This window comes from Mesocricetus auratus, unplaced genomic scaffold (genome assembly GCF_017639785.1).
Source record: "Mesocricetus auratus isolate SY011 unplaced genomic scaffold, BCM_Maur_2.0 Super-Scaffold_100003, whole genome shotgun sequence".
Lineage (NCBI taxonomy): Eukaryota > Metazoa > Chordata > Mammalia > Rodentia > Cricetidae > Mesocricetus > Mesocricetus auratus.
The window spans coordinates 46,903,862-46,929,875 of record NW_024429188.1 but is presented as its reverse complement, the minus strand read 5'-3'; the positions used below and the strand labels follow the sequence as shown (position 1 = coordinate 46,929,875).

The window sequence follows — 26,014 nt, the reverse complement described above, 5'->3', positions numbered from 1 at the left end:
GTATTAAATCCCCTGGAACTGGAGTTTTGGACAGTTATGGGCTGCTATGTGGGTGTTGGGAATTGAACCTGGGTCCTCTACAAGAACAACAAATGTTCTTAACTATTAATCCATCTCCCAGCCCCCCCCTATTCACTGTATTTTGACATCTGCTTTAGTTATGTGAAACTCAAATTTTTATCAAGATATTGAGAACATTACTGCCCCCACCAAATTCCATCAAATTACTTCTCAGTTAATCTTAGCAGATGCAACAACCGCTCTGATTTTTCACACTAGAGAAGTTTGGTCTATTTTAGAACTCCATGAACACAGAACAATACAGTGTGCACTAGTATTTGTCTAATCATTCAATAGGAAATTTCCTCAGCACCCACTGTCTGCCCACAGTTTTACATGTGATGTCTTCACTTCACTGTAATGACCTGAAGGCCAAAGGTGTTTCTAGGCCTGGCTTGTGACCTCATCAGTCCTCCAGCTATGTTCTTACTAAGATCATCAAGAGTTGGGTCTCCAGAGTTGTAGGCCCCGGGTCTGTCCCATCTGAGTTCAGGATTTCTCCTGCCCACAGCTCTGCAATTTTCAGACAGCTTGGCAGCCTCTCCCCAGCCCCATCCCACCCACTCACTTCCCACATCAGGGCTTCATCCACTCTCCAGGTGTACAGTGGGGCTGTCACAATCTCAACCCAGGGTGAGCTCAAGTGGGTAAAAGTGCAGGTGGGTAGGCAGCTGGAAGGAACTGGACAAGCAGAGGCGGTAGGCGGCCCTGCAGTCCTGTGGAAGGGTGGGGCAAGGGGCGGAGAATAAGCAACAGTTGGAGAAGAAAGGCCGAGAGAGGAAACATGGCAAGCCCTAGAGCAGTGAGGGTGGACAGCCGAGCAGCATTTACCTGGAGCCGCTGAGATTCTAGACATGATGTTCTGGCCCACCAAGAAGGACATCAAGGCCGCCCTGGAGGTCTTTGCTCTTTTCCAGTGGGCCCTCAGTGCCTTTGTTATAGGTGAGTTTTCAAGCTACTTGGGGCATCCAATAATACGGGCTTGCCTTGTATTGAGGGTTCTAGGGTGGTAGGATGTTCAATGTTCTAAATTTATGTTGTTCTAGGCAAACTAGGACAGTTGTTTACCCTGGCCTGTGGCCTCACCCACCTGGGAAGAGTGTTGTGAAATCTGTGCCTGGCCACATGGACATGGGCATGGACATGTATGTGTTTGTGCAGGACTCTGTGTGTGTGTGTGTGTGTGTGTGTGTGTGTGTGTGTGTGTGTGCGGGCGCGCGCGCGCACGAGGTGCAGATGTGTGCCCATGCACACTTTGCTTTAGTTTTGCCTAGTGAGCACCACCAGATCTACACTGAGATGCTGAGGCCATGTTATGAAATCATGGCAAACAAGTTCACTGAAGTCAACCAAAGAGAAGGGCATGACTGCAAGCACTGGAAATCAAGAAAACCGTGATGAAAGAATTGACTTTATGGTAGAGAGAATCTTTGGAAACCTGTTGCTGAGAGGAATTTAACCATGTTTCCACCATTTTTCATCATCTATACCATTGGCCCTTCATGAAAATTCCAAGTTGGTCATGGTGTTCTATATACTTGAATGAACCATTGCTGCAGGAGGGGTCTTGAAAAAAAGTATTGCTTGAACAGTTAGTTCACATGGATGCTGACAGGAGTCAAGGGCATGAATCAAGTGATCTTGTCAGTGCTCTGGGAATGGAGACTATATATAGGTAGGCCCTGGGAACATGAGCCTGGTACAGTGCCATGCCAAAGAATAGGATCTTGGGCATTTTTTTACCTCAGCCAACCATCAGACTAGAGACACGGGGGGGGAGGGCAAATGTAGGTACCAGAATCATCTAATACTGAATGGTGGATGAGGACATTCAGAGCTGAAAGCAACCAGGTAAGGGAATTCTTAGATATTGCTTTGGCCCACATATTTTCACATGTATCAGTTATTTCATTTTAGCTGTCGTTAGCCTTATGAAGTAGAAGCTATTGTCATATTAAAAAGTCATACATGCAATGCTATATAATACATAGTGTTACTTAACATACATTGGCCTCTTTAAATGCTTAGCGCTAGTCTAGTCACCATATCTGACTGATAATCTGCATGGTGTTGCTGAAGAGGTGGATCCATGTAGTGAAAATTATTTGTCCAAGATCCCAAGCTAGGAAGTGGAGGAACTGGGTTGGTAGTAAGCTCACAAAGGCTAACGTTTTGTCTGAGATTTTCTTTCTCTGTTTTTTTGCATCGGCTCACTGCTGCTTGGGAGGTTGGGTGTGGAGCTTGGTGTGCACACTAGACTGGCAGCCTAGTGAGACTATGTTCTTATTCACACTAAATGCTCCCAACAGGTTGGCAGGAGTGTCAGCTCACTGTGGACTTTTGTTCAGGTTGGTACAGGCACCACCAACTGTAAGTGGAAAATGAAACTTCAGGGGTTATCATAGCATAGGAAGAGAAGTGTATGGAGAACTATAGACAGTCCTAGCTGCTGTGGAGTGACATGATCAGTAAGTAATAGTCTTTTTTTGGTTTTTCGAGACAGGGTTTCTCTGTGGCTTTGGAGGCTGTCCTGGAACTCGATTGGTAGTCCAGGCTGGTCTCGAACTCACAGAGATCCGCCTGCCTCTGCCTCCCGAGTGCTGGGATTAAAGGCGTGCGCCACCAACGCCCGGCTAAGTCATAGTCTTATAGACTTATTAGTGCATCTAGAAGGAGGTGGGCAGGTTTTCTACATTTGCTAAAGCTTTTCAGTAAAAGGTAAAAAAGACCATGAGCTCACAGTGACTTTTCTTAAGGGCCAAGCTCCTTGTGTGGCTACAAGCTCAGTTCTCCTGTCATCCCTGCAGCTGCTGATGGACGAGCTGTGGAGAGCAATTGTCCTGAATAGGCAGGGCTTTATCTACTAGGTTCACAGGGTGCTTTGATTTTGGCTTCAGGATTCTCAGAAACTTGAATTAGTGGTCTTGTGGCACTTGCAGAGCTTCTGTTTAATGGTATGTACCTGTGATCTGAAATGCTTGAGACCAGAAGTATTCCAGACTTTTGATTTGGGGGAGTAGGATAGAATTATCTGCATACACATAATGGGGTATACTGAGGATTGCCAAGACTGAACATTTATGTCTGTGGTAATTTTTATTCACTATTTTAGTGCACCTGTATTTTGACAGTGACTGTCACATGAAGTCAAATACTGGATTTTCTACTTGAAGTGTCATGTCTGCTCAAGAATTTTAGACTTTTGGAGCATTTTGGATTTGGGCTTTTTGGATTAGGGATTTTCAAGTTCTTCTATCTCCATTCTTGGCTTGTTACTATCTTTCCACCTTTCCATCATTGTAACTATGTTATCACAAGACAGAAAAGTCCCCAGGGTCAAAGGACTGAGTTTGAATTTGGGAAGAATGAGTATTCATTGAAGGTCTAGGAAATTTGAACCTAGGCTGCCTTCTCTCTGTCTTCAATCCAATCACCAATCTCATTCCTCAGACATAGCTGTGTTAATTGTGTGTGTATGCATGTGCATGCATAGCCATACATGATGGAGATGATAAATGTGTACATAACAAATACACATATGTATGCACACATATATACATAGAGCTATGAGATTATACATATAAGTGTTGAAAACTGTGTCTGAAGTGTAACTGTTCAGATTCTAGCTCTATTGTTTATTATCTGTACAACTTTTAGCAAGTTGCTTATCCCTTTTCCTTGTAAAATGGGTGTATTTAGGGTATATTTATCAGGATAGTCTAGGTGAAGTTTCGTGGTGTAAGTGAACAAATTATTGTTTCTTGTTAGCATTAAATGCACCAAAAAAGTTGACAAGAGTCTCAGCTCACAGTGGACTCTATTGTTCAGGTTGGTAAAGGCACCACCAACTGTAACTGGAATTAGCTTCAGGAGTTAGCACAGAATAGGAAGGGAAGTGGAGAACCTAGATGCAGTTCTAGCCACTGTGGAGTGAGGTGATAAATAAGTCACTGTCTTCTTTTGAACTTCCTTCATTGTAAATGAGGTTGAGAATCTTCTTGTATGTCCATCAGCAATTACTTTATTTGTGAGACAGGGTCTCACTATGTAATCATGCATGACCTGGAACTCACTATGTAGACCAGGTTGCCTATGTAGACCTGCTTCTGCCTTTCAGTGCTGACTTGAAAGGTGTGTGCCACCACACTCAGCTTGAGTTGATTCTTGAAGGGCAAATAGGAAGCCGGTGAGGAAGGGATGAGACTTGGGGACAGTAAATAGGCACCACGTGAAAAGGCCAGGATGAGTGAGAAGCTGGAGTATTCACAGGGCTGACAGTGACTGAGATGGGAGTGAGCTCGGAATTGCTACTTAACATACGTTTACTGGAAGAAGGTTGGACAGGGAGGAGGAATTGGAGAAACAGGTTGGGGAGAAGTATAGAGAACACTGAAAACTTTAAAGGAGTTTGTTTTTTTCCCTTGAAAGGTCATGTGGAGCCAGAATAGGTTTTTGTCATAGGGTGATGCCATTAAGTTTGTGGTTTTGAAAGTCTAGTTTAGCTCTTTGGAGTAGAATGACTACAAGAAGACAGGAAGGGGCATGGTGATAGCAGGTTTGGCAGGCTGTTGACAGAGGGTGGTGATTTGAACCAGGCTAGTAGTGAGGGAGGGGGATGGAGAGAAGAAAGGTTGTGAGAGTGTCAAGGAAGAAGAGAAGAATTGATATAACATGAGGATCAAAAAATATGCCAGTGAGAAAAAGAGAAAGCAAGATCAGGACCATAGGTCCCAGCATGGACTGGGCAGCTGGTACAGAAACAGGTCAAGGATGACTGAAACCAGGGTGAGTACAGGGTGAAAGCTGTCAGTGAGGCCCTGTTCTTCAAGTTTGGTTCTGTACAGTATGGACAGGTAGCGTGGCAAGAGCTCTTGGTCCTGATGACTGGATATGTGGGCACCAAAGCTGGCCCTTCTTCACCAATGGGATGTGTGTGTGTGTGTGTGTGTGTGTGTGTGTGTGTGTGTGTGTGTGTGTGTGTGTCCCTTTTCAGCCCTCCCAGTTCTTTTCCCTTGGTGGGGTATCATTTCCATTTGGACACTAACGACCTGGAGAGAAGACTTCTGGAGGAACTCTGAGAGGAGAGGGAAAATACTGACATTTTGTACATGAGGAGCTAAGGTTCAGTAACATAAGTGGTAGATCCAATATCCATCACAGGGTGTTCCCCAAGCCGTGCTCACAAGCTGTGCTTGGGTTTGAGAAAAAGAGAAATGAGGTGTCCTTTGGACTAGACCCACACATATCTTTAATTAGCAAGAAGTTTTCTTTGGTTGGTGTTCTGAAACTACAACTGCTGACCTTTGTTCCCCAGTGGCAGTCATTTTGGAGTGTGTCTTTAAAAAACATACTTCTGAATTTTACTCTTTGGAACTTCTAAACACTGCTATGATATAATGTAAACGATTTTAGGCATTCTTTGTTGACTTCCCAACAGAGGAAATAAGAATTGATATTACTTGAATATATTTACCTTTTCCTTCCAAAGTTGTTGTTGTCATTTCTTCTTCTCCTCCTCTCCCCCCCCCCACCTTTGCCTGCTCTTCTTCTTTCTTCTCCATCTTCAAGATAGGGTCTCTACATAGCCCTAGCTGTCCTAGAACTAGCTATATAGGGGAGGCTGGCCTAGAACTCAGAAATCTACCTGCCTTTGCCTCCCAAACACCAGGCCCCTTCCAAAATTCTTGTAATACTGTTTTGGACAAATGTCTGGCTACATTTAGGAAATAATTGTATTTTCTTATGTGACTTGTTTTTTCTTGGAACTAATATTGTATTTTCTTGTGTGTCTTATTTTTTCTTGGAGCTAATAATTGACTCATTTCCATTTTTAATTAACAATTTTAAAGATTTATTTATTTTTGCTGTATAGTGTGACTGTTTCACATGCATGCATGTGTGTACACTATATGCTTGCCTTTTGGATTCTCTGGTACTGGGATTACAGATGATTGTGAACCATGATGTGAGCACTGGGACTTAAGCCCAGGTCCTCTGCAAGAGCAACAAGTGCTTTTAACTGCGGAGCCATTTCTCCAGCCCCCTGCTTTTTTCATTTACTAGATATCCTTTAGTTATTCCCACTTTACCCACAAGCGTTTCACCCACATGGTAATCTTTCAATCTGTGCACACACACCAGAAATCTTTAATTCGTTTCATGTTTTTTTTTCCTTGAGGACAGCATTGCTGGAACCTAGCATCTCCCTCTTACTGACTGCCCTTATACACAGCTGTTATTACCAGAGTGCTTGAGACAACTTAGGCAAAATTTAAGGTACTCACTCTTGGGATATGCATATGTTAGGCTGAACTTTAATGAGGCTAAGAGTGGGTGTCTCTTTACATTTGTACCCTAGGAGCCTCGCTTATTTATTTCCAGCCCCGCCCATGCTCAATTTCCTCTGTTGTTGGACCTTTTTCCGCCATGAATTCTATGCCTTCTCCCTCATTTGGTGTAGCATGTCATCTAGTAGTATTCAGAAAAAAGGACATGGGAAACAAATTACCTGAGACTATGTATATCTGAAATTGTCTGTCCTCTCATTTGAGCAATTATTTTGCTGCATATGGAATATTTCAACTGTGGCTTAAGTATGTGCAGAAGTTCTCCAAGTTACAGTAAGTTATAAATACTATGAATCATGAAGACATTAGCCAGGCAAGACATCTTACAACTGTAATCCTAACACTTTGGAAGCTGAAGCAAGAGGACTGCTATGAGTTGAGGCCAACGGACCAAGCACCCAACCAACCAACCAACCAACCAACCAACCAACCAACCAACCAACCAACAAGAATATATTTGATATACGTATTGTGTCAAATACCATAGCTTAGTAACACAGCACACTGCCCCATGTTGGTTGTGTATCCTCATGGTGGTGTGGCTGATTGGAAGCTGTGGCTTGTTACTGCTGTCCACCATGCAACAGAACAGTATTATACATTGCTAAGTCAGGAAAAGAGCAAAATTCAGTTTCTGTTGGATTCCTGTTGCTTTCCCACCACCATAAAGTACAAAACGTTGTAAGTTAAACTGTTATAAATTGAAAACCACCTGTATCTGGGTCCAGAATAATTTTTTTATTCTTTTCTCATACAATAGATCCTCAGCACAGTTTCCCTTCCTGCCACTCCTCCCAATCCCTCCCCATCCTCCAAAAGCAGGCAAGAGTCATAGATACCCCCTCAACTCCCACTGTTAGGGGTCCCACAAGAACACCAAGATACACAACCATAACATATGCGCAGAGGACCTGGTGCAGGCTCTGAGAAAACAGAATCTTTTTTGGCTCAGTTTTTCAGAGAATATTCCTTCCATTAACTGTTTGCATAGAGGAGAAAAGACCCAGTGTTCTAACTAGGTCCTTGTCAGGAATTCATCCAGGCTTCTGCTGTTTGAGCCTGTGCTTCGTCCCTGCTGCTTGTGACGCCTGATCCTTCAGATGCCAAGTCTTGCCTGACTTTTCCAACGCAAGCAAGCTTCCTGTAGGCAACTCCTTTGCAGGGAGTCAGCGATCAGCTTGATGCTTTCTGTTATTTCTCCCTTCATGCACTTCATATGAACAAATGTTTTACTGATACCTCTCACCTACTGTTGGCACAGTTCTGATTCCTCTTCTCTTTGTGGACCTATTCCTAAAACATTTAAATCATTTTTGTTAAGCTCCAATAAGAAGTCATGATACAATGTGTTCAATCTATTATGTCTTTTTGTCTTTTCTAACTTCTATGTGACCCATTTCCCAAGTAATGTCTTACTCTTGGCTGCTTACATTTCTAGTAGTAATTCCAAGTGAGTGTGGCATCCCGTAAGTGATGCTTTAGTCATTCTTTCCCACCTTACTTCAGCTGAGCACAGTCCCTTATCTTATTCTATTCCAGCTTTTATTTTCCTTTGCTCCTTGCTTTGTCTGCTTCCAATCTGGTGAGGATAGGTGTTAGCTTTCTCTGGCATCCCCTCCCCTGACACCTTACAGCAGCGGTTCTCAACCTTCCTAATGCTGTGACCCTTTAATACAGTGCTTTTAATACAGTGCTTCATGTTGTGCTGACCCCAACCATAAAATTATTTTCATTACTCCTTCAGAATTTTGCTGCTGTTATGAATCATAATTTAAATATCTAATATGTAGGATATCTGATGTTTGACCCCCAAGGGGGTCATGACCCACAGGTTGACAACCACTGCCTTACAGGGATGATGTTAAGAAAATGTAAGTCAGAGAAAACTTTTCTAAGAGTTCAAATACTCAGTGGCCATTAGTAGCTCCCTGTCCTGACCCACACTATATACAGATCCCAGTACAGTGCTGGTGCAGGTTCTGGAGGGGGGGGGGCTTTGTATTTTGAACCGAAATCAGGTTCAGAAGGTCAAGGGGGCAGCACTGTGTATATGGATGTGTGTGTGTGTGTGTGTGTGTGTGTGTGTGTGTCTGTTGAGTGGGTCTCAGTCAGAGTGTGTGTGACTTTGGGGTGGATGGAACTCAGCGGGGACGATATGGATAGGAGGGATTGTTCACAATTCATTGACTTTGGACTGGGTTCTCTCTAGTAACCAGTGTGATCCTTGTCAACCTCTACTTGGTGGTGTTCACGTCATACTGGTTTGTCACTGTGCTGCTGCTCATTTGGCTGGCTTTTGACTGGAAGACCCCTGAGCGAGGTAAGTGCCTACTGGGATGTATTGCCATGTGTTCTTCCTGCTTCTCTCCTAAACCTGGGAGGCTCTGGTCAATTCCCAGGCAGTTTGTCAGCCTGTTCCTCCCCAGGCTGGGAAATCTGAGGGAAGTGGTCCTTTTAAAGTCTTGGAAAGACTCATTTTGGAACTAGAGTTGGTAAGAGGAAGATAGGGGTGGGTGGGGTAATGAAGCAGGGGCTCATTCTCAGTTGTTCTTGCTATGCCCATTCTACTTGCCATGTAAGAAGGCAGGACAAAGTTAGAAGATCCCGTGATATCCCCAAAGGGACCAGAAAAGGAGAGTGGGGTGGACAGAGCTTGTCTGTGCTTTCAGGCGGCCGCCGTTTCACCTGTGTGAGGAGGTGGTGTCTGTGGAAACACTATTGCAATTACTTCCCAATCAAGGTGAGCCTGGACCAGCATTTGGGTCAGGATCAGGGCGCAGGGTGCAACCTCACGGGGGCTTGGGAAAATGATGACCCCTGGAGATGCATATGGCCCAGCCTGCATGACTGGAGCCTACAATCCTTTTTTTCTTCAGTTCACTGACTAAAAGAGGAGTTTCTTTGTCTTTAGCTCTCCCGTCTCCACTTTCCACTACAGATTTTGAAGACGCATGATATTTCCCCCAGCCACAACTACATCCTTGCCTGCCATCCTCATGGGCTCTTGTCCCATTCGTGCTTTGGCCACTTTGCCACTGACACATCAGGCTTCTCCAAGACCTTTCCTGGCATCACTCCTTACATGCTCACGCTAGGAGCCTTTTTCTGGGTGCCCTTGTTCCGAGAGTATGTGATGTCTACAGGTGAGTGATATACAGCCACATAGAGGGCTACCCTAAGAAGAACCACAAGATATGTAAGAGCAATGTGAAATATGGGATCTTTTCAGGCGCTAAACAGCTCCCCAGAATCACAGCTGGAGAGGATGCTCCTTGCTTTGCTGCTCCTAAGAGAGGGAAGTGGGGGAAGAACGGTTTACAGGGGTTGGGAAGTAACTAAGGACCTTTGGGGTTTTCTGCCTACCAGGGGCCTGCTCTGTGAGCCAATCCTCCATGGACTTTCTGCTTACCCGCAAGGGCACAGGCAACATGCTTGTGGTGGTGGTTGGTGGCCTGGCTGAATGTAGATACAGCATACCAGGCTCTACCACCCTGGTCTTGAAGAATCGGTATGGTTTTGTGCGCACGGCCCTTCGACATGGGTAAGGATAGCTGCTGGGACATGGGGGTGAGATGCGGTGGGAAGGATGCCCAAAAGCCCAGCAGGGAAGAATATCAGGCTTTGTGGTATCTAAAGATAAAGGAAGAGATATGCAAACAATTGCTAGTAAATACAGCCATAATGAAAATATACACATCGTGTGTGCATGCGTGTGTGTGTGTGTGTGTGTGTGTATGTAGGCTTAACCAGCAAGCTTTAAAGACCCACTCATCCCCATCTCCTTAGCATTTGGATTACAGTGGCAATTTTTTTTTGAGTATGGGTTCTGGGCATTGAACTCAGGTCCTCATGCCTGCATGGGAAGCATTTTACCAATTGAGCTAATACTCTAGCCTTCTTTACACAAATTCTATTCAATTTTGTCAGTTAAAAATAAAGAAAAGGACAAAGGTAAAGAAAAGGCTTAGAAGAGAGCTGGGCAGAGTGTTGCCTAAGTCCTGCACTAGCCTAGCCTCTCATTCAGGCCAGTCTCTCTACAAAAGGACTGTGCTTGTACCATATAGCAGAGAAAGACAAACTTCTTACCATGTGGGCTAAGGGGAAGAAACTAAATTAAATGGCCTTTGGACATGGTCCAACATTGGTTCAGATTTGGGTATTCCAAGGAATCACTGAGCTACTAAAAGCTGCTGCTTCATTCCTAAGGCAGCCTGGCCTAGGCCATTGGCCACCACAGTCAGCTTGGTACAGCTAGACTTGTGATCTAGGGAGCCGGTACACAGACTCAGGGGATGCTGGTGTTCAGCATGTCATCTTCAGCATGGCCCCTATCTTTCTGGGTATTCAAGGACATGCTTTTCTTCTGCAGGACATCTCTAATCCCTGCTTATGTCTTTGGAGAGACGGACCTCTACGATCAGTACATTTTCACTCCTGGGGGCTTTATCAATCGCTTCCAGGAGTGGTTCCAGAAGATGATACACATCTACCCCTGTGCTTTCTATGGGCGTGGCTTTACCAAGAATTCCCGGGGCCTTCTGCCCTATTCTCAGCCAGTAACCACTGTTGGTGAGTGGGCCCTTCTATTGGTTTAAGTTCTGGGGTTCACTTCTGTGGCTGAGCCGCAGAACCCTGACTGTGGTTGGAGGCAGGAAGGTTGGTTGGGAGGAGCAGAGGGTCAGGGTGGAGAGACGCTGAGCTCCAGGATGTGGGCTGTGCTGTGGAGTGAGCTAGTCTGATGCTTTTCTCTTTCCCCTTTCCATTCCCCTTGGCAGTTGGGGAACCTCTACTACTGCCCAAGATTGAGAATCCGAGCCAAGAAATTGTGGCCAAATACCACACACTCTATATTGACGCCCTACGCAAATTGTTTGATCAACATAAGACCAAGTTTGGCATCTCAGAGACCCAGGAGCTGGTGATAGTTTGAAAGACATTCCCCTGGCTGGATGGTGTAGAACTGGTGACAACAGGCCAATGTTACCTACGGAGCTTCACTTCTGATTGCAGCAGTCCTCGCTGGAGGGAGGTGGGGGTGTCCATTTGGTTGTTTTCTGTGACCATCCTTTTCCACTTCCATCTCTTTCTCCTACTTTTTTCCTTTTTCTCTGAGACAGAGAAGACCCTAGACAGAGGTTCAATGAAGTCACTGGAGGTTGCTGAGGAATGAATAAACAGCCCATCTCTGGTACTGTGTCCTCCAGCTAGTCTGTTTGGAGAGCTCTAGGAACTTGTGTGTCTATCATTTTTATGGCTTCAAGACTCTTATAGGACTGGGTATGAGAGCCAGGGGACACTGGTTTCAGACAGCAGCACATTCAAGACCTGTGATTTTTTTTAGGGGTAACCCATCACTTCTTATCATCATCCTGTCCATCTTATTAGGGAAGGACAAATAATCCTTCACTTTGCTTACCTTAAAGGCTTCTGACAAGTTTAAATGCTACTGCATGATACTAAACTTGGTAAACTGGAGAGCTACACAAAGTTATTCTCCTCCAGCCATCTAACCCATTTCCTACCCTTAAGCAATCAATGTCCTAAGGTCCACAGTATCTCAGCTTCTAAAAGAAAGTGCAGGGTGGTATTTTGAAAGCTTAAGTAATTTGATATCCCTTGGTGACTCCTGTCCATACCTACTTTCCACCTTATAAAGCTATCCAGGAATGGTCAATGGTTTAGATCTAATTTTCCCATTTTCACCCAAGAAACTTGCCTGTACTACCCTGCCCCTATTAACTCTGCTGCTTTTTTGCTAATTAAATGGGATGCCTGGCTTCCAGTAGCCATTGAAGAACTTGCTTTCTGAGTTTCTGAGTGGCAAGTCTCTCACACTATTAGCCCAGTGGTTGTTGTAATCACATATTACACAATTTGGTGCACAGGGCCTCTTGGATGGATGTCATCTGGTCCAATCGTTTACCTGCAATAAGTTTGTCAAGTTGTTTTTAAGACATCCTGTGTACTTATTACAGTGTGGCACTCCTCTATCTTGAATGCCTATCTCATGTGGTTGGTTGTGCACTGTATGACAGAGGCGTGGTCTTCTGCTATTTTCTGCCTGTGCTGTTTCTTGTGCCAGAGGTTCTACTTTCCTTGATGTTTCCTTTCCTTAAGGTGCCATTTTTCAGTACTGGGAATCAAATCTGGGACCTGACACTAAAGATATGGTCTACCACTGAACAACATCCCAAAGTATTCTTAAATTTTCCAGGCTTCTGCAGCTGAAACCCTCTCTCTAAAGCAGCCTGAGGACCAGCTTGTGTATTAGTATCCAAGTTATGCTCATATGACCATTGCAAATTCGTCAACATTACTTGAGGTCACAATCTCCACAACAGGACATAGGCTGCTGGGGTTGTGAAAAGTCCCATCAAATAGTCTGGACTGCCTATTACTTGCTATCTGTTCTTGTGGTCTTCCTTAGAATAGCTTGTAAGAGTTTCTCCAGCAAACAGCATGAGGCCAGGCAGTGCAGACAGCATGGCGGAGTGGAAAACATACCAGGGAACAAGCCAGGCTGAGATACTTCCTAGTTGAGTGGTCTTGGGGGAGCTACTTAACATCCTTGAGCATTGGCTTTGTCTGCAAAACGAGCCATTTTGTGTATTAATGAGGAGCTGAAAGTTGGATCTCTTCAAGCTGTTTTGGGCAAGACTTGAATTGTTGTAGATGCCACATTCTCAAGTTGAAGGTGGCCCATGCTTTGTGTTTTTGTCTTGTGACAATATGCCTCTGACCAGACATCATGCTAAAGTTAATGGAGTGGAAGTATGTAGTTTGGTGGGAAGAGACCACATGGGATATAATGGTAAGAATTTTAGACTAGTTTCCTTCTGGTGCTCTCACCAAAATGGGTTTCTTGATCCTTTCCCAGAGCTCACGTGTAGTGGCATCATTTATGGAGAATCATTGACATGTAGAAGCACTCAAACTGATTTCAAGAGTGGGGAGGGGATCACTTTATTTGCAAAGAAGAAACCATTAATTTACACAAACTTACATCCCTGTTTATATACATTATATATATATATAGTTTATATACACATTATCTCACACAGGATGCTGACCCCCCAAAGCAGCAATAGCCTGCTCCAGGCCATTCTCACAACAAATCCCCTCACCCCCATCTCAGCTGGAAGCTTTTTGAATAAAGAAACACACCTCAGGCCCCTCCTAGAAAGAGCCCTGAAATGGATTAAGAAAACAAATCAGGTTCTGGGGTGCACATGGCCTAGGTACACCCAGGCAAGGGTGGGACCTCAGGTAACACTGTGGAGGACTAAAAACTGCCTGGCTCTGAGCCAGTTTAGAGCCTTCCAGTCCAGAGGCAGGAGCTGCACAAATGCCTTGGGGGAGTGTGTGAGGAGAGGAGTTCGGATGAAGACTGCAGCCACACTCCCTGCCTGGTCAGGCTCCTGAAGAGAGACAAGCACTTCTAGCCTTGAGTCTGTGGGTATATGAAAGAGAAGACCCCCATGGAACAGGCTGCCCCTTTTCATTGCTGAGTCTGGAGGTGGGGACCTGTTCACTGTCTGAGCATCAGTTTCATATGAGTAACAGGATGGGATGTAGGCTGGGCTGTCTTCCCTCTAATTGCCTTTCTAAGTCAAAATTTCTCTAAATCTGTTTGCATCTACTAGAAGATGCATAAAACACAAGCACTCACATGAGGATCCAAGTCCTTGCTTACCTCTGGGGTCCTTAACTCTTGCTTCCTAAGCTACAGAGATATGACTCAGGATGGCTAAAGGGGCAGCTAAGGCAAATGCTACATCTTCCAGGGAACCAGTAGCCAAATAATACCCAGCAGCTGCATTTTGAGATTCTGAATCTCAAGCAGCTGGTACAGGTTCCTGCCATGCAAATTTTCTTCAAACCTGTCACCTGCTGACCCAAACATGTCCCATTCTCTCTGTTAGCCTTGGGGTAACTTCACATCATAACAATTCCAAACTGTAAATCTATCTTCCTATCCTGCTATCACTAAAATGCTTCACCACTTTGCCAATGATTACAGCACACAGGCCTCCCACTCTCTACTACTTCCTTCCCCAACCCTCTTCCTCTAGGGCTCCTTGTGAGGGCTTAGAATGAAGAAAGGGTAGAGAGAAGCCTAATTCTCCTATGATCTCTATGCACAGAGAGTTTGATGGGTGGGGTTGGCATTCCTGCAGGGGCACAGTTAGGAAACAGCTTTCCTCACAGTCATCTGGCTTTAGAATGGTCCTCTCAGGTTTCCCCCTATTCTTGAGAGACTCTGGCAACATCAAGGGCTTTGTAATATGGCAGATGGAGACAAAGAGTCCATGAAACTACAGGAATCAGACTGGCTCCCAGCACTTGTGTCTAGTGTTAGGAATGGAAGTGTGATGGCTTGTGTGATAGTTACTGCTTTTATCATATGGGTGAAAGATCCTAAAGGCATTCTGTGGAACCAGAGCTTGAATGGAAGATTCTTCTCAAGACAAGAACTCTTAAGGTTGATTACTGGGGCTGTTTCCCAAGAAAATACCCAGTCTTCTTCCAAAGAACTCCTGACAGCCAAGAGAACAAGCAGTGCCATCAAGTAATGAAAATTAGGCATTGCTAGGTTTGTCCCTAGGACCTCCAATGATGTCAGGTTTGTCCCTAGGACCCCAATGATGTCAGTTCCATATGACCAGCTTTATTTGTTCTTCCTGGATCCCAAATTCCAGACAGTACTGTGGTAAGGAACTAGCGTGGGAGTCAGACCTCACTAAAGGCTCAGGTCTGTGACTTGTGCTGTGTGAGGTCTTAGTCAAAGCTCTTTACCTCTCCGGGCCTTCCCTATACAAGGGAACTGTGATAGTCCCTACCCTGCCTTCTTCAAAGGAAATAGTAAAAGAGGAAGTGATCTTCAAATCCCGAGGAGAGGGTCTGTTAGTTCCTGTTACCACTGCTGATTGTTCAAGGCCTTCAGGGTCAGATGCATGTCTAAAGTTTACCTCAGTTCTGGTTGTAAGGCTGTCATTAGCATTAGACAAAGGAGGCTTAGCCTACCACCTCTTGCCCTGACCCTCTTAAGACCAAACAATGTGGCTACTTGGAAATGGAAGCAGAGAAACCTTTTGTTCTTAATGAATATCAGGGATGTATTCTCCGTCTCTTCAAAAAGAAATACATTTCAAGAGCAAGAGGAGCAGGCTGTAAAAGGTTGATCCTCCCTGCTTTGGGCAGCACCTGGAATCCTGAAGCCAGGCAATTGGAAAGAAACTCTGTGAATAATCCTAGAATATGACTATGCAGGAAAATTGGTGGAGGTGCCTTTGGATCTGAACTAGGGATCCGAGCCCGGCACAATAGCCAGACAATTGATTTCTCTTGAGTCTGGCTCTGGGAGAGCAGCACAGAGCTCTATGGTGACAGTAATCTGTTTCTTAAGGAAGACTGGGTGAGTGGGCCATCAGCTTCTGTTCTTTCAGATAAGACCTGACCTAATGGTCACTTGGGCTGACCTAATGATCATTTGGGTTGCAACAAACATAGACAAAACTCCCTGTTTAAGATTTCCACGTCTCCCTCTTTCTGGGCAAGGTATAAAAATCGTGCTTTGGTAAGATCCAAGAGAGTCTAGGGTTTGGAGATTCAAAAGTCTATTGTGGCAGGTAACTGTTGAGAGACACCAATATTCAAACTCTAAAGGGCTTTTAGAGGTCATTCTGTTTAATCGTCTGTTCCCAGACACAACTTAGTTAGAATTAGATGACTAATAATTGTATTGCTTAATCAATGGATGATTCTTCGTGCCAAGGTTATTTAAAGACTACACAAGACTCATGTGAGCATGAGTCCCACATGAGGCACCTGTCTCAGACAGAGGTAGGCACTGTGGAGAAAGAAGATAGAATTTCTAGGCAGTCTTGGGAGAGTGACTGGTGGGAAGACTCCAGGCAGTTTTCAGAACGTGGAACATAGCTGTAAACAAAGAGAAATGCATGGCCCCAACTATAGATTTGGGTTCTTACATAGGCAGGCTTGTGGCCATGCCTTCAATGATTCTAAGGCAGAGCAAAGTTTCCAGCTCTGGAGTCCAGCAAGCTGCCACAGTGTACCTCTCCACCTGAGTGGGAAGAGTTTTTTGAGCCTCTTGTAGGTTATAGTGCAATACAGCAAGAATGGCTCCTCTGCCAAGGATGCTTGCTTGGCAGGTTATTGCCTGGGTCTCTGCCACAAGCACTTGCCTTCTTCTGACCTTACCCTCTCCTTAAGTTGCAACCTAATGCCACTCCCGGCCAAGAGAGAAGCAGAAGCCCCCTTGGAGTCAGACAGTCACTCCTAGAATCTGGAGTGCACTTTTGCTTTTTGTGGCCTACTGTCTTAGATCCTCAGTTTAGTGCAACAAATGATAAATCTGGTAAGGGACCTAGGGGTTGAGGAGTCACCACAAGCCAGTCAGCAGGTAGCCTAAGAAGGTTCTGCTTCTTGAAAACCCTGGGGCTTCATCAACTGCCCTGGCAACTCAAGGTCATTCTGGGAAGTCACATAGGCCTTGTCATCCTGGAGTCACTGGGGAATAAATAGCACTGGGGCATTTCTCTCTGTGGCTGCAACGCCAATATACCTCACTCCACAGCAGCACTTAGAGGTTCTGGGAGTCCTGGCTCCCAAACCTGGGGCAGGGGCAAGGGCCAGGATGGAATGGGAGAATCTAGGAGGCAGGGGCTTCGCCCAGCCTGATGGCCCCAAAGAAGGTGGTGTGTTTGCTCATATTGATAGAGATGTCAGCGTGCACCATCTTCACGGCAATTTTCTGCCTGGCCTTGAGGAGGCACACGCCTGCAGTATAGCAAGTGTTGTAGTTGGTCTTTCCTGTCTCAATGCTGCGGGTGCACTGCAGGAAGGGCTTCTCATCCACCACCACCTCGTAGCTGGCAAAGTCAGTGAAGTTGATGTAGTACACCTGGGTGAGAGGCAACGAGAAGGGATTGGGGGAGAGAGGAAAAAGAGGGTGGGGCCCTCCCCTGGTGAGCGCAGATAAAACCTCCTCAGATGAGCTGCCAGTATACCCTGTGCAGGGGGCACTGCAACCCGAAAGTGTGCCTGCTGCTCAACAGGAACATCAGGGTGACAGGATCGCTGTCCTTCCCCTGCTCTATGGCTTCAGGGCGCTGAGCCAACCTTTCTTACAGACTGCTTGAGTCCAAGAACTGTGACGTACTTGCCATTTCACCGGCCCATTCCCTAGCCCTGGCATGAAGCAATGCTTTGCACATCGATGGAGGTGCTTACTCAACACTCCAGATACACTAACTTCCAGTTCCCATTCTAGAGACGATTTAGGAATACACTTAGGAATCCCTGGTGCCTGAGAGAGGTCACAGGAATGATTTCCCTTTTCTCTAGCTTGTGAGCAGAAATGTCCCGAGCTCGCAACACAGTCTCCTGCATTGCCCTCCTCTCCTCTCTCATCACACCTTGGCCCTCTCACTTGCTGACTGAAGAAGCAGGTCCTGAGAGATGGAGAGCTAGCCCGTACAAATGAGGTAACGGACGCAAATCCTAGTCTCCTAACTTCATTCTCAGGCCAGAAGGAAGAATAAACCTATGACCTGGTCTCAGGGAGACTTTCTTAGCTCATGAGGGCCACTCCTAATCCTCTCCTGGATCCAGATATTTAATTTCCATTTTTCATTACCTTTTGTCAGCATATTCCACTCTGAGCTTTGATTTTTCACCACTACCAAATGGAATTTAGTCCACAGGATCTTGGTGTTATGGCCACATGTCCCATAGGAGGGGGGGGACTTCTTTCATCTGACACTTTAAATTACTTCATCAAAATGACTCCACGGGCTCTTTGGTTGGAAAAAGTATATTTAAGTGATGCATAATCTCTTGGGTCCGGACCAAGCTATGTCAGGACATGCTGTTTGCCAGGCAGGTGCTAGTTAGCCCAACTTCTCAGGCCACTTCCTCTTGAGAGCTGTTTGTCAGCTCCTCAGTCCTTCTGTTCATCTGCCTGTTTACTGCCTGCATTCCAGAAACCATGCCCTCAAGGCTCATCTACTTCTAGCTCTGAGGAGAGCCCTGAGAGAGGCACGCATGAGGGATGGAGACAGATGGCCACTGGCAGACCTGGGGGGAATGGGCCCAGGGCAGGAAAAGGACAAAAGCGGAGGGGAGAGAGGTCTGGGAGAGTAACATCAAGAAGGAGGTGAGAACAACAGAAACAGACAGAAACAAATGGGAGAAAGAGGAAGGAAAGACAGTCAGAAATCTTTATGAGGTAGAGAGAAGGTCCACAGGAGCACTGCCCATTATCATGCCCAAACTAGCAGTGTCGTGGGGAGGGGTCTCAGCAGCTCTGGGACTTAGTCTCAAAAACTTAGAGCAAGGTCAGGTCCATCTGTGGAACCAAACAACACAGAGGGGAAACAAGGGCCTGGGGCCCTGCAAGAGGGAGTCAGACAGCAGGGTGTGGGAGGGGTCCCTTTATAGTTTTCCAGTGATATTTTGCTAGGGAAAAAATGAAACAGGTTCCTTTGGTCTTTCCTCCCTTCAGCTCCCTCCCACTGTGGAATCCACCAACCCTTTCACCAGCAAAGCAGGAAGTAAGCCATTGGATGGTCTTGGCTTGCTCCACAGTGCCCCTATGTGGCCTGCACCAGATTTGCACCCTGGATATAAGAAGAGTTAGGCCTAAGACCGTACTCACTTCTACCTGACTATAGATGAAGTAGGTGCCGTCCACCAGTACCTCCAGCTCCCCGCTGCGGGGATGTAGCTTAAACACCTTGGGATTCATAGTGATGCGGGACCAGTCATTGAGCACTCCACCTGAAAGATCTCAGTATGAGAGAAGGGCAGTCACTCAGTACATGTCTAAATAATCTGGGCAACAGAAATAAATATCAAGCAGTACCACTCCCTCATTCCCCAACGACCCTATCTAGCCCTGGTGACCACAAAAGTTTCAAGTGCCAAGCTTGAAGAAGAACATTTGGAAGTAGGGAAGGCGTACTGTTTGTAAAATGGTTTCTGGGCCTGTCTCAGGACCTACAGATCTTCGTATCAGTCGTTCCCCTTGCATTCCTCACCTTTAATCAGCAAGGTTCTTTACCTTCTAGCTGGAATCTGAGGTGGTGATGGTGGAAGAGGAGAGTAGGTACATAACCATATTTTCTTTGTTGTTATGGTGACTGCACAGGCAAAATCCAGACACTGAGTGGCAGGCTAAGTCTTAGTATTCAATTTCACTTTCCTGGCAATATCACCCGAATTCCTCTCTTGTCTCAGAGGTTCATGTGTTTTTTGCCTTCTTCTTAATAGATTCTTTTCTGTGGCTCCTCCACACCCACTCCTTTCTGAGAAGCCTCCAGAGGGCCCCAGGAAACCACTTCATTGAACGATCCATCTGTCTGGAGAACTAGATAGTCCAGTATCAGGGGTGATCACTCACACTCCAAGGCAGCTGGGGAAAGTGACCACCAGCAACCAGGTCCCATGGGTGAGGCAGAGCTCTATGATACTTGGGGATAACTGCCAGGTTGCAGTAGACCAGCTAGGAGGATATGGGAAAGCGCCTAGGAATTGAGGCACCCCTGGAAAAGCATCTGTTTCATATGCCTAATTCAGTTGGGGACACAGCACAGGAGGAGACGGGGATATTTCTCTTTCCATCCTGCAGATAGAAAGATGTTCCTTCCTACCACAAGAGGAAGGAATGTACACCCTTCCCGGAGGGGGGGTGAGGGGGACTTTTTCTCTCAGCCATTTGTTCTTCATATAAAAAGATTATGTTTTAAACATCCACCCTTGGCCAGTCTCAGAAGGTCCGCCTCTCTGAATTATGAAGAAAAAGGAAGCCATTTGAGTTAGCAGTAGATTCTGGTGCCAGTACTTCAGTGAACTTCTCTGTCTAGTGTCCTCTGCCACTTCCCTCACTTCTGGTGGTCCGTGTAAACTACTACTGGGAATTAGCCTGAGGGACTAGAAATTGTCTTGCTCTCTTATGGTAGTGGAGGCAAAAATGAGTGGCTTCTGCCATAAAATGAACATTAAGGCCACCCAAGCAAATGTGGTTCCTTTCTGACTGTGGTCTTCTAGGTGGATGGTGATTATGGCTCACCTGGGACCCTGGGTCCCACAATGCTTGATCCTCCACAGGGGTCCTAGGTGTTTTCTGTTCTCTGCTCCCATTTGTACTTGTGAGGCTCTTAGGCTGGGGGGTTGGTTTGAATAGGAATGGATCCCACAGAATTATGTGTTTGGATGCTTGGCCCATAGGGAGTGGCACTGTTAAAAGATGTGCCCCTGTTGGAGAAAATGTGTCACTGTGGTGGCAAACTTTGAGGTCTCGTATGCTCAAGCTATGTCCAATGTGGCTCAAAGTCTCCTTCTACTGCCTGTTAATAAAAGATAGAACTCTCGGCTCCTTCTCCATCATCATGTCTGCCTGTACGCTTCCATGCTTCTTGCCATAACAATAGTGGACTAAATCTCTGAAACAGTGGGTGGGCCTCAGTTAAATGTTTTACTTTTCAAGAGTTGCTGTGGTCATGGTGTCTCTTTATAGCAATAGAAACTCTAAGACAGCTGGGTATTCAAGTGACAGCCAAGGGAGTAGCTATGTCCAATGATGAAGGGATCTCAGCACAGACAGTTGTTCAGGACTGACTGCACTCCTTTTTTTTTCAAGACAGTGTTTCTCTGTGTTATAATTCCGACTGTCCTGTAACACACTTTGTAGACTAGGCTGGTCTCGAACTCACAGAGATCTGCTTGCCTTTACCTCCCAAGTGCTGGGATTAAAGGCGTGCGCCACCACTGCCCGGCTGACTGCACTCTTAGAAGCTGTCCCCTTGTAGCAGGTTTTGTAGCCTTCATTTATTGTTTCTGCTCACAGCCCCTCCCTTCCACTCCATGCTCTGTAAGCATCTGGCATCTTGGCTGGCTTGTTGTTTTCCAAGACTCCTGGGGGTTCATGCATTTTAGGCTTTGGGCACCCTGGAGACTGGACATTATTTCAAAGTGCTGTTCTTTAATGAATGCTCATGTCTCTTTGGGGAAAGAGAATGAGCCTAGTCATTCAGTGGACTGTACACACACATCACCAATGTAGCATAGCACAGTGCCAAGAGTAAGAAAGATGTGCTTTTGAATCTTAGCTCCCAACTTAACTCCAAAATCTTGGACCAGTTAATTAAGTTCTCTGAGCTTTGTTTCTGTGTCTGTAAGAAAGGAGAATTGCAATACCCACCTTATAGAGCAGCTGTGAAAGTTAAATGAAACAAAAGACAAAATATTCAGGAATTCTACAGTGCCCTGTAAATGGAAGGCAGTATGGCTCATCTTTGTATTTCCAGTCTCTGTGGAGACTCTGTTTCCCCATCTCATAAATGAGGGTATAACATTAAATCAGCATTTCTCAGTGCCTCCACGTGATTTCACATTTGATAGACACTAGTGTCTCCCATTTTCTAGAGACTAACGTATCCCCTTTTCTAAGAGAAACACCATTTCCACCCATTTTCTGTATCGAGAAATCAGGTAAAATAATTTATTTAATATAGTTCTACATTCCTCATTACACTGTGAAAATGTTTATTAAAATACAAATTCTGTGGTGACTCTAATAACTTAGGTAGATGAGGTCCCAGGTCTATTCAGATCCCATATTAGTGGATTTTAAATGCAGTTTAGGGCCTGAGGATGCACTTCAATTGTAGTGTACTTGGCTAGCATTCACAAGGCCCTGGGTTTGTCCCCTTGCACTGCAAAAACAAAACTAAATGCGATTTGGGTGTAGCAACTAGTTTTGGTGCAAGCAGTTACTTATGACAGCCAGTAGAGGGCACGATGGAGTAGGAAATGTCCTTCTGTGCCAAGGATACTCAGGGACTTGGGAGGAGCTAGGCTGGCTGATAATTTGGAGGCTGGAAATGAGGGAAGCGAGAAACTCCTTGTAGGGAGAGAGACTACTTTGATTCTTACCATTCTTGACTTGAATTGCTGACCCTTGGCCCTGCAGATGCACCACAGCTGGCTGGGAGGATGAGAAGAAGAGAGTCACTGTGATGGCTGCTTGCTATGTCATGCAGTCCCCGTGTTTTACCTCTGGCTCCTAGACTGCCAATTCTGATCCCATTTCTCTGTCTTGAGATATATTCCTCTAAAAATTAGTAGGACGCTATAGTTGTATCGCTTCTCCACTGTGTGACCTTCAGCCAAATGTGGTGCCTCTGAGCTTTATTTCCCCAACTGTAAAATGGGAATTACAAGAATCTCTGTCTGGCCATTCTCCCAAGGGCATCTGCAGATCTAATAAGGAGGTGAATATAGAATTGCCCATTTTCCACCCATTTTCGGTATCGAGCAATCAGATAAAATAATTTATTTGATATAGTTCTACATTCCTCATTTGCCATCAAGAACTGTGCGACTGTGTAGATTTATCATCGTGGCCAAACCACTGTAGTGAGGGTGGTTGCTGGGAGGAAACAAGGCCAGGCTAGTAGAACTTGCCAAAAGAGACAGATTGGGAAGCTCAAAGACTAGGAAGGACCCTACCAGGACATTAGTGGGGAAGCCCAGGCTGGCCTTCATCTAGAGCTAATTGTTTGCATTTCAAAGACACACTCTTAAACTTCTCAGCTCCAGAGTCTAGGCAGTCTGAGTACCTGTTGGGCATCTGGGGTGGCTTGAAAGTCAGAGGCCTAGGTGTATAGGCTCAACAGGCTTGGACTACTGAATCTGGCGGTAGAGACCCTCTGTCACTCACAGAATGAGTAAAAAGGTCCAGGCAAGACTGTTCCAAGACTATTCCCTTAACTAAAGCCGCATCCTTCGGGCAAAGCTTTTCAATTCAGACCTTGGCAGTGGCTGCCATTGAAAACCTTGGTGCCTCTAGGGCAACATAAAATAAAGCCTTGGGGAATTTTGTAGGAAGTAGACTCCAAGGTGACCCCAAGCCTGAGGCTATCCCTCCTCCCCAGGAAGACAGTAATCCCCAGCCAACCTGGTTTTCTCGAGTTCCAGTTTTATCAGCAGCACCTGCAAAATAGGACAGGGCAGTCAGTGTTGTACTCTTTTCTACTTCCCTTTTCTATTTCAGCAGCCAGGGGTTCAGAGTCTAGATTCCCCACAGCCATCCCTGGAGGAATTTTCTACTCCAGGTCTTACAGCTGAAGGGAGTCACAGTACAACATGGGGCCTGCCAGTGGGGGAGAGAGTAGTCCCTCCTTCCTATTCTTGTGCCTGACCTTCATCTTCAGGGGGTCTATATCCCACCAAGGCAAGCCCCACTGTGCTCCCATGAAGCACAAGAGGCTATGCTATGCCTGTCATTGTGTGTCCCTAAGACAATGGCAATTGCTTTTTTAGCCCTTTGTTCTTTTCTTACTGACTTTCCAAGGACCACTGTCATTTATAAAGATCTTGTTCCTTTACATGTGTCTGTTTGACTGTAGGACATAAACTCCGAGAACAGGGACCATTTAGCAATATATATCTTTTTACACAGAAATTGCTCAATTAATATTTGTGGAATGATTGGATACAAAAAACAACTTTATCTCTTGTGACCATGGTAACGCTGCTGAGCCCTGTTTGAATCACAAATGAAAGAATCTGTGTCCTGTTGCTGAATTTTTAGACCTAGGGAATTCAGCTTCAAGAGTCCATTTCGTAAAAAACCAAGATAAAGGAGGGGAGCAGGAGAAGGAAATAACAAGTAGCATAAGTTCAGGCAGTCTGCCTCCTGTCAACTCTAATTAGGCAGGTTTGGATCTGCAGCTGTACCTGTTGCATGCCCTGCCGGGCTCCAGGAGAAAGATGCGAAGGGATGGAATGGCATGGTATTTCAGGATGTAGTATGAGAAGTACTTGGCTCGGGGACAGAGTGGTCTTAGTGTCTATGTTTGCTACAGACACAACCTGAGTGATTCATAAATTTCTAACCACTTCACTAGAGGTGGCTATTTGTCCACACCAATGAGAAAGGAATCTCAGAGTACATGGGGGGAAACTAGGATAGGGTTGTCATTTTGTACAGTCCTCAACATTCCTCCTTACAAACTATTTCCATGCAAACATCATGTGGCACTCTATGCTGGAAATCAGAGTAGGCCAATTCTATAAGTACAGCAACTCCTGTGAGTGACTGGGACCTCTTTCTCATACCTCTGTTTTTGGCTCACGTGAGTTTATTGGCTCACAACATGAAGGCCTAGAGCCAAAGACAAATGTGACGGAAGGGTTGGCATGGGGCAAGAACAGATGGCCTGTCTGGCACAGCTTGATCTCAACAAGAGTTAGAGACGGCCAGGCCCTACCAGAGCTAGCTGAGTTTCCAGCTCTGCACAGGACTAGGGATTCCTTACTGTACATCACCACTGTTTGAAACTTCCCTGAAGATTACCTGCTTCTTTTCTACAAAAGCACTGACATGGTTTCTAAGGGGTGGGAGACAGGAGAACTCACCAGAAGGTCCTTGGAGGCCAGGGGGTCCTTGAGGACCAGGAGGGCCAGGAGGGCCAGGTGGTCCCATAACAGTTGTTCCTGGAATCCCAGGAATTCCTGGAATCCCTGGGGGTCCCTGGGGTCCTGGAGGTCCTGGAGGGCCAGGGGGGCCATTGGGCCCAGGAGGCCCTGCTTTCTTTCCTATAACGACAGGATTCAGTGTTATAATTTGGAGTTAGTTACTGTGAAGAATGTATCATCAGGAGTGTACTTTCAGGGGTTCCTGAATTTCCCAATGATACAAGGTCAGCCATCTAGGAGTTTTTGCTAAAGAGCTGGACATGTTTATACTCCCTTGTCTTACCCTCACTTCAAGGAACACTTGAAGACATAGAAATAAATAGCCCTTAAGGATCCCAGTGCAGTAGGGAAAAAGGTTATAAGATATTAGAAGTGCCACATTAATGAGAGGGACCAAATGCTAAAATAGGTCAGGCAAACTTTTAAAAATGAGGCTTTGATCTGAGTCCAAAGGATAAGAAGTATTAGGAAATCAGACTTAGGGACCTTTGTGGTTCTTTTTAGAGTTTGGCTGTCGTTGATAAGTGAGGGGCTTCATTTCACGTGCAGTTGGGTGGACTTGATGTGATTAAAAGAGATAATGGAAGTCTGACCCCAGGAACACCTTCAGCTCCAGGAAGATTTGTCAGGAGTCAGATGTGCAAGGGATGGGGGTGGATAGGGGCGGCACTGTCTGCAAAAGGGGAGTGAGAAGGAGGTTTGGAGATAAAGGTGGAAAGGGAGGGCAAGGGACAAAAGATATCAAGAAACAACAGAAAAGAAGGAGTAGCAGGCAGAGAGACCTAATGAGGAGGTGGCAGGCACAGCTTTCTCAGCTGACCTCTCCAAACTCTATTTTTAAAGATCCCTGGGAAAGGAAATTCTGCAGACTCTCTTGGTTACATGTTCCAGTGTTTATCACCCCTCACTGCTCACTGTTAGGAAGTTCTTTGGTATATTTAACTGAAATCCCTCCTGTGGCCATTTGAACTTTTATTCAATTCTTGGTGTAGCCAGGGAAGAGTAGTTATCACCATATACATAAAATCTCATATACTCAAGCACATTAGGTTACCTATCAACTTTCATCTTTGTAGGCAAAATAATCCACCTTCCCAGAGATT

General features: G+C 45.5%; 2 protein-coding genes across 6 annotated transcripts in view; one reads left to right on the top strand and one right to left on the bottom strand.

The window, feature by feature from the left end:
- Positions 1-917: 917 nt before the first annotated feature.
- Positions 918-11,673, top strand: Awat2 (acyl-CoA wax alcohol acyltransferase 2). Its single transcript, XM_005081165.3, has 7 exons — positions 918-1,002; positions 8,617-8,727; positions 9,077-9,147; positions 9,346-9,550; positions 9,774-9,948; positions 10,777-10,976; positions 11,183-11,673. The coding sequence occupies exons 1-7, from the start codon at positions 918-920 to the stop codon at positions 11,335-11,337; spliced, it is 1,002 nt and encodes a 333-aa protein (XP_005081222.2). The 3' UTR covers positions 11,338-11,673.
- A 1,681-nt stretch (positions 11,674-13,354) lies between these two features.
- Eda (ectodysplasin A) overlaps positions 13,355-26,014 on the bottom strand; it is a 403,326-nt gene continuing 390,666 nt past the window's right edge. The window contains exons 4-8 of one of the 5 annotated variants that reach the window (XM_005081158.4): positions 24,852-25,031; positions 23,389-23,423; positions 22,365-22,416; positions 19,087-19,217; positions 13,355-17,331 (exon numbers count right to left, since the gene is read on the bottom strand). In XM_005081158.4, coding sequence (XP_005081215.1) covers positions 17,080-17,331; positions 19,087-19,217; positions 22,365-22,416; positions 23,389-23,423; positions 24,852-25,031 — 650 coding nt within the window. In that variant the 3' untranslated portion in view covers positions 13,355-17,079. Of the gene's footprint in view, positions 17,332-18,227; positions 18,561-19,086; positions 19,218-22,364; positions 22,417-23,388; positions 23,424-24,851; positions 25,032-26,014 lie in introns of those variants that run through there. The other 4 variants (XM_005081159.4, XM_005081161.4, XM_005081162.4 and 1 more) reach the window with 4 other exon arrangements.

What these genes read in the sequence shown, in the direction of transcription:
- Awat2 (XM_005081165.3), top strand. Translation starts at nt 918, where the DNA reads ATGTTCTGGCCCACCAAGAAGGACATCAAGGCCGCCCTGGAGGTCTTT. An exon ending in CCTCAGTGCCTTTGTTATAG is followed by an intron (nt 1,003 to 8,616) that starts GTGAGTTTTCAA and finishes GGTTCTCTCTAG; the next exon opens with TAACCAGTGTGATCCTTGTC. An exon ending in CTGGAAGACCCCTGAGCGAG is followed by an intron (nt 8,728 to 9,076) that starts GTAAGTGCCTAC and finishes CTGTGCTTTCAG; the next exon opens with GCGGCCGCCGTTTCACCTGT.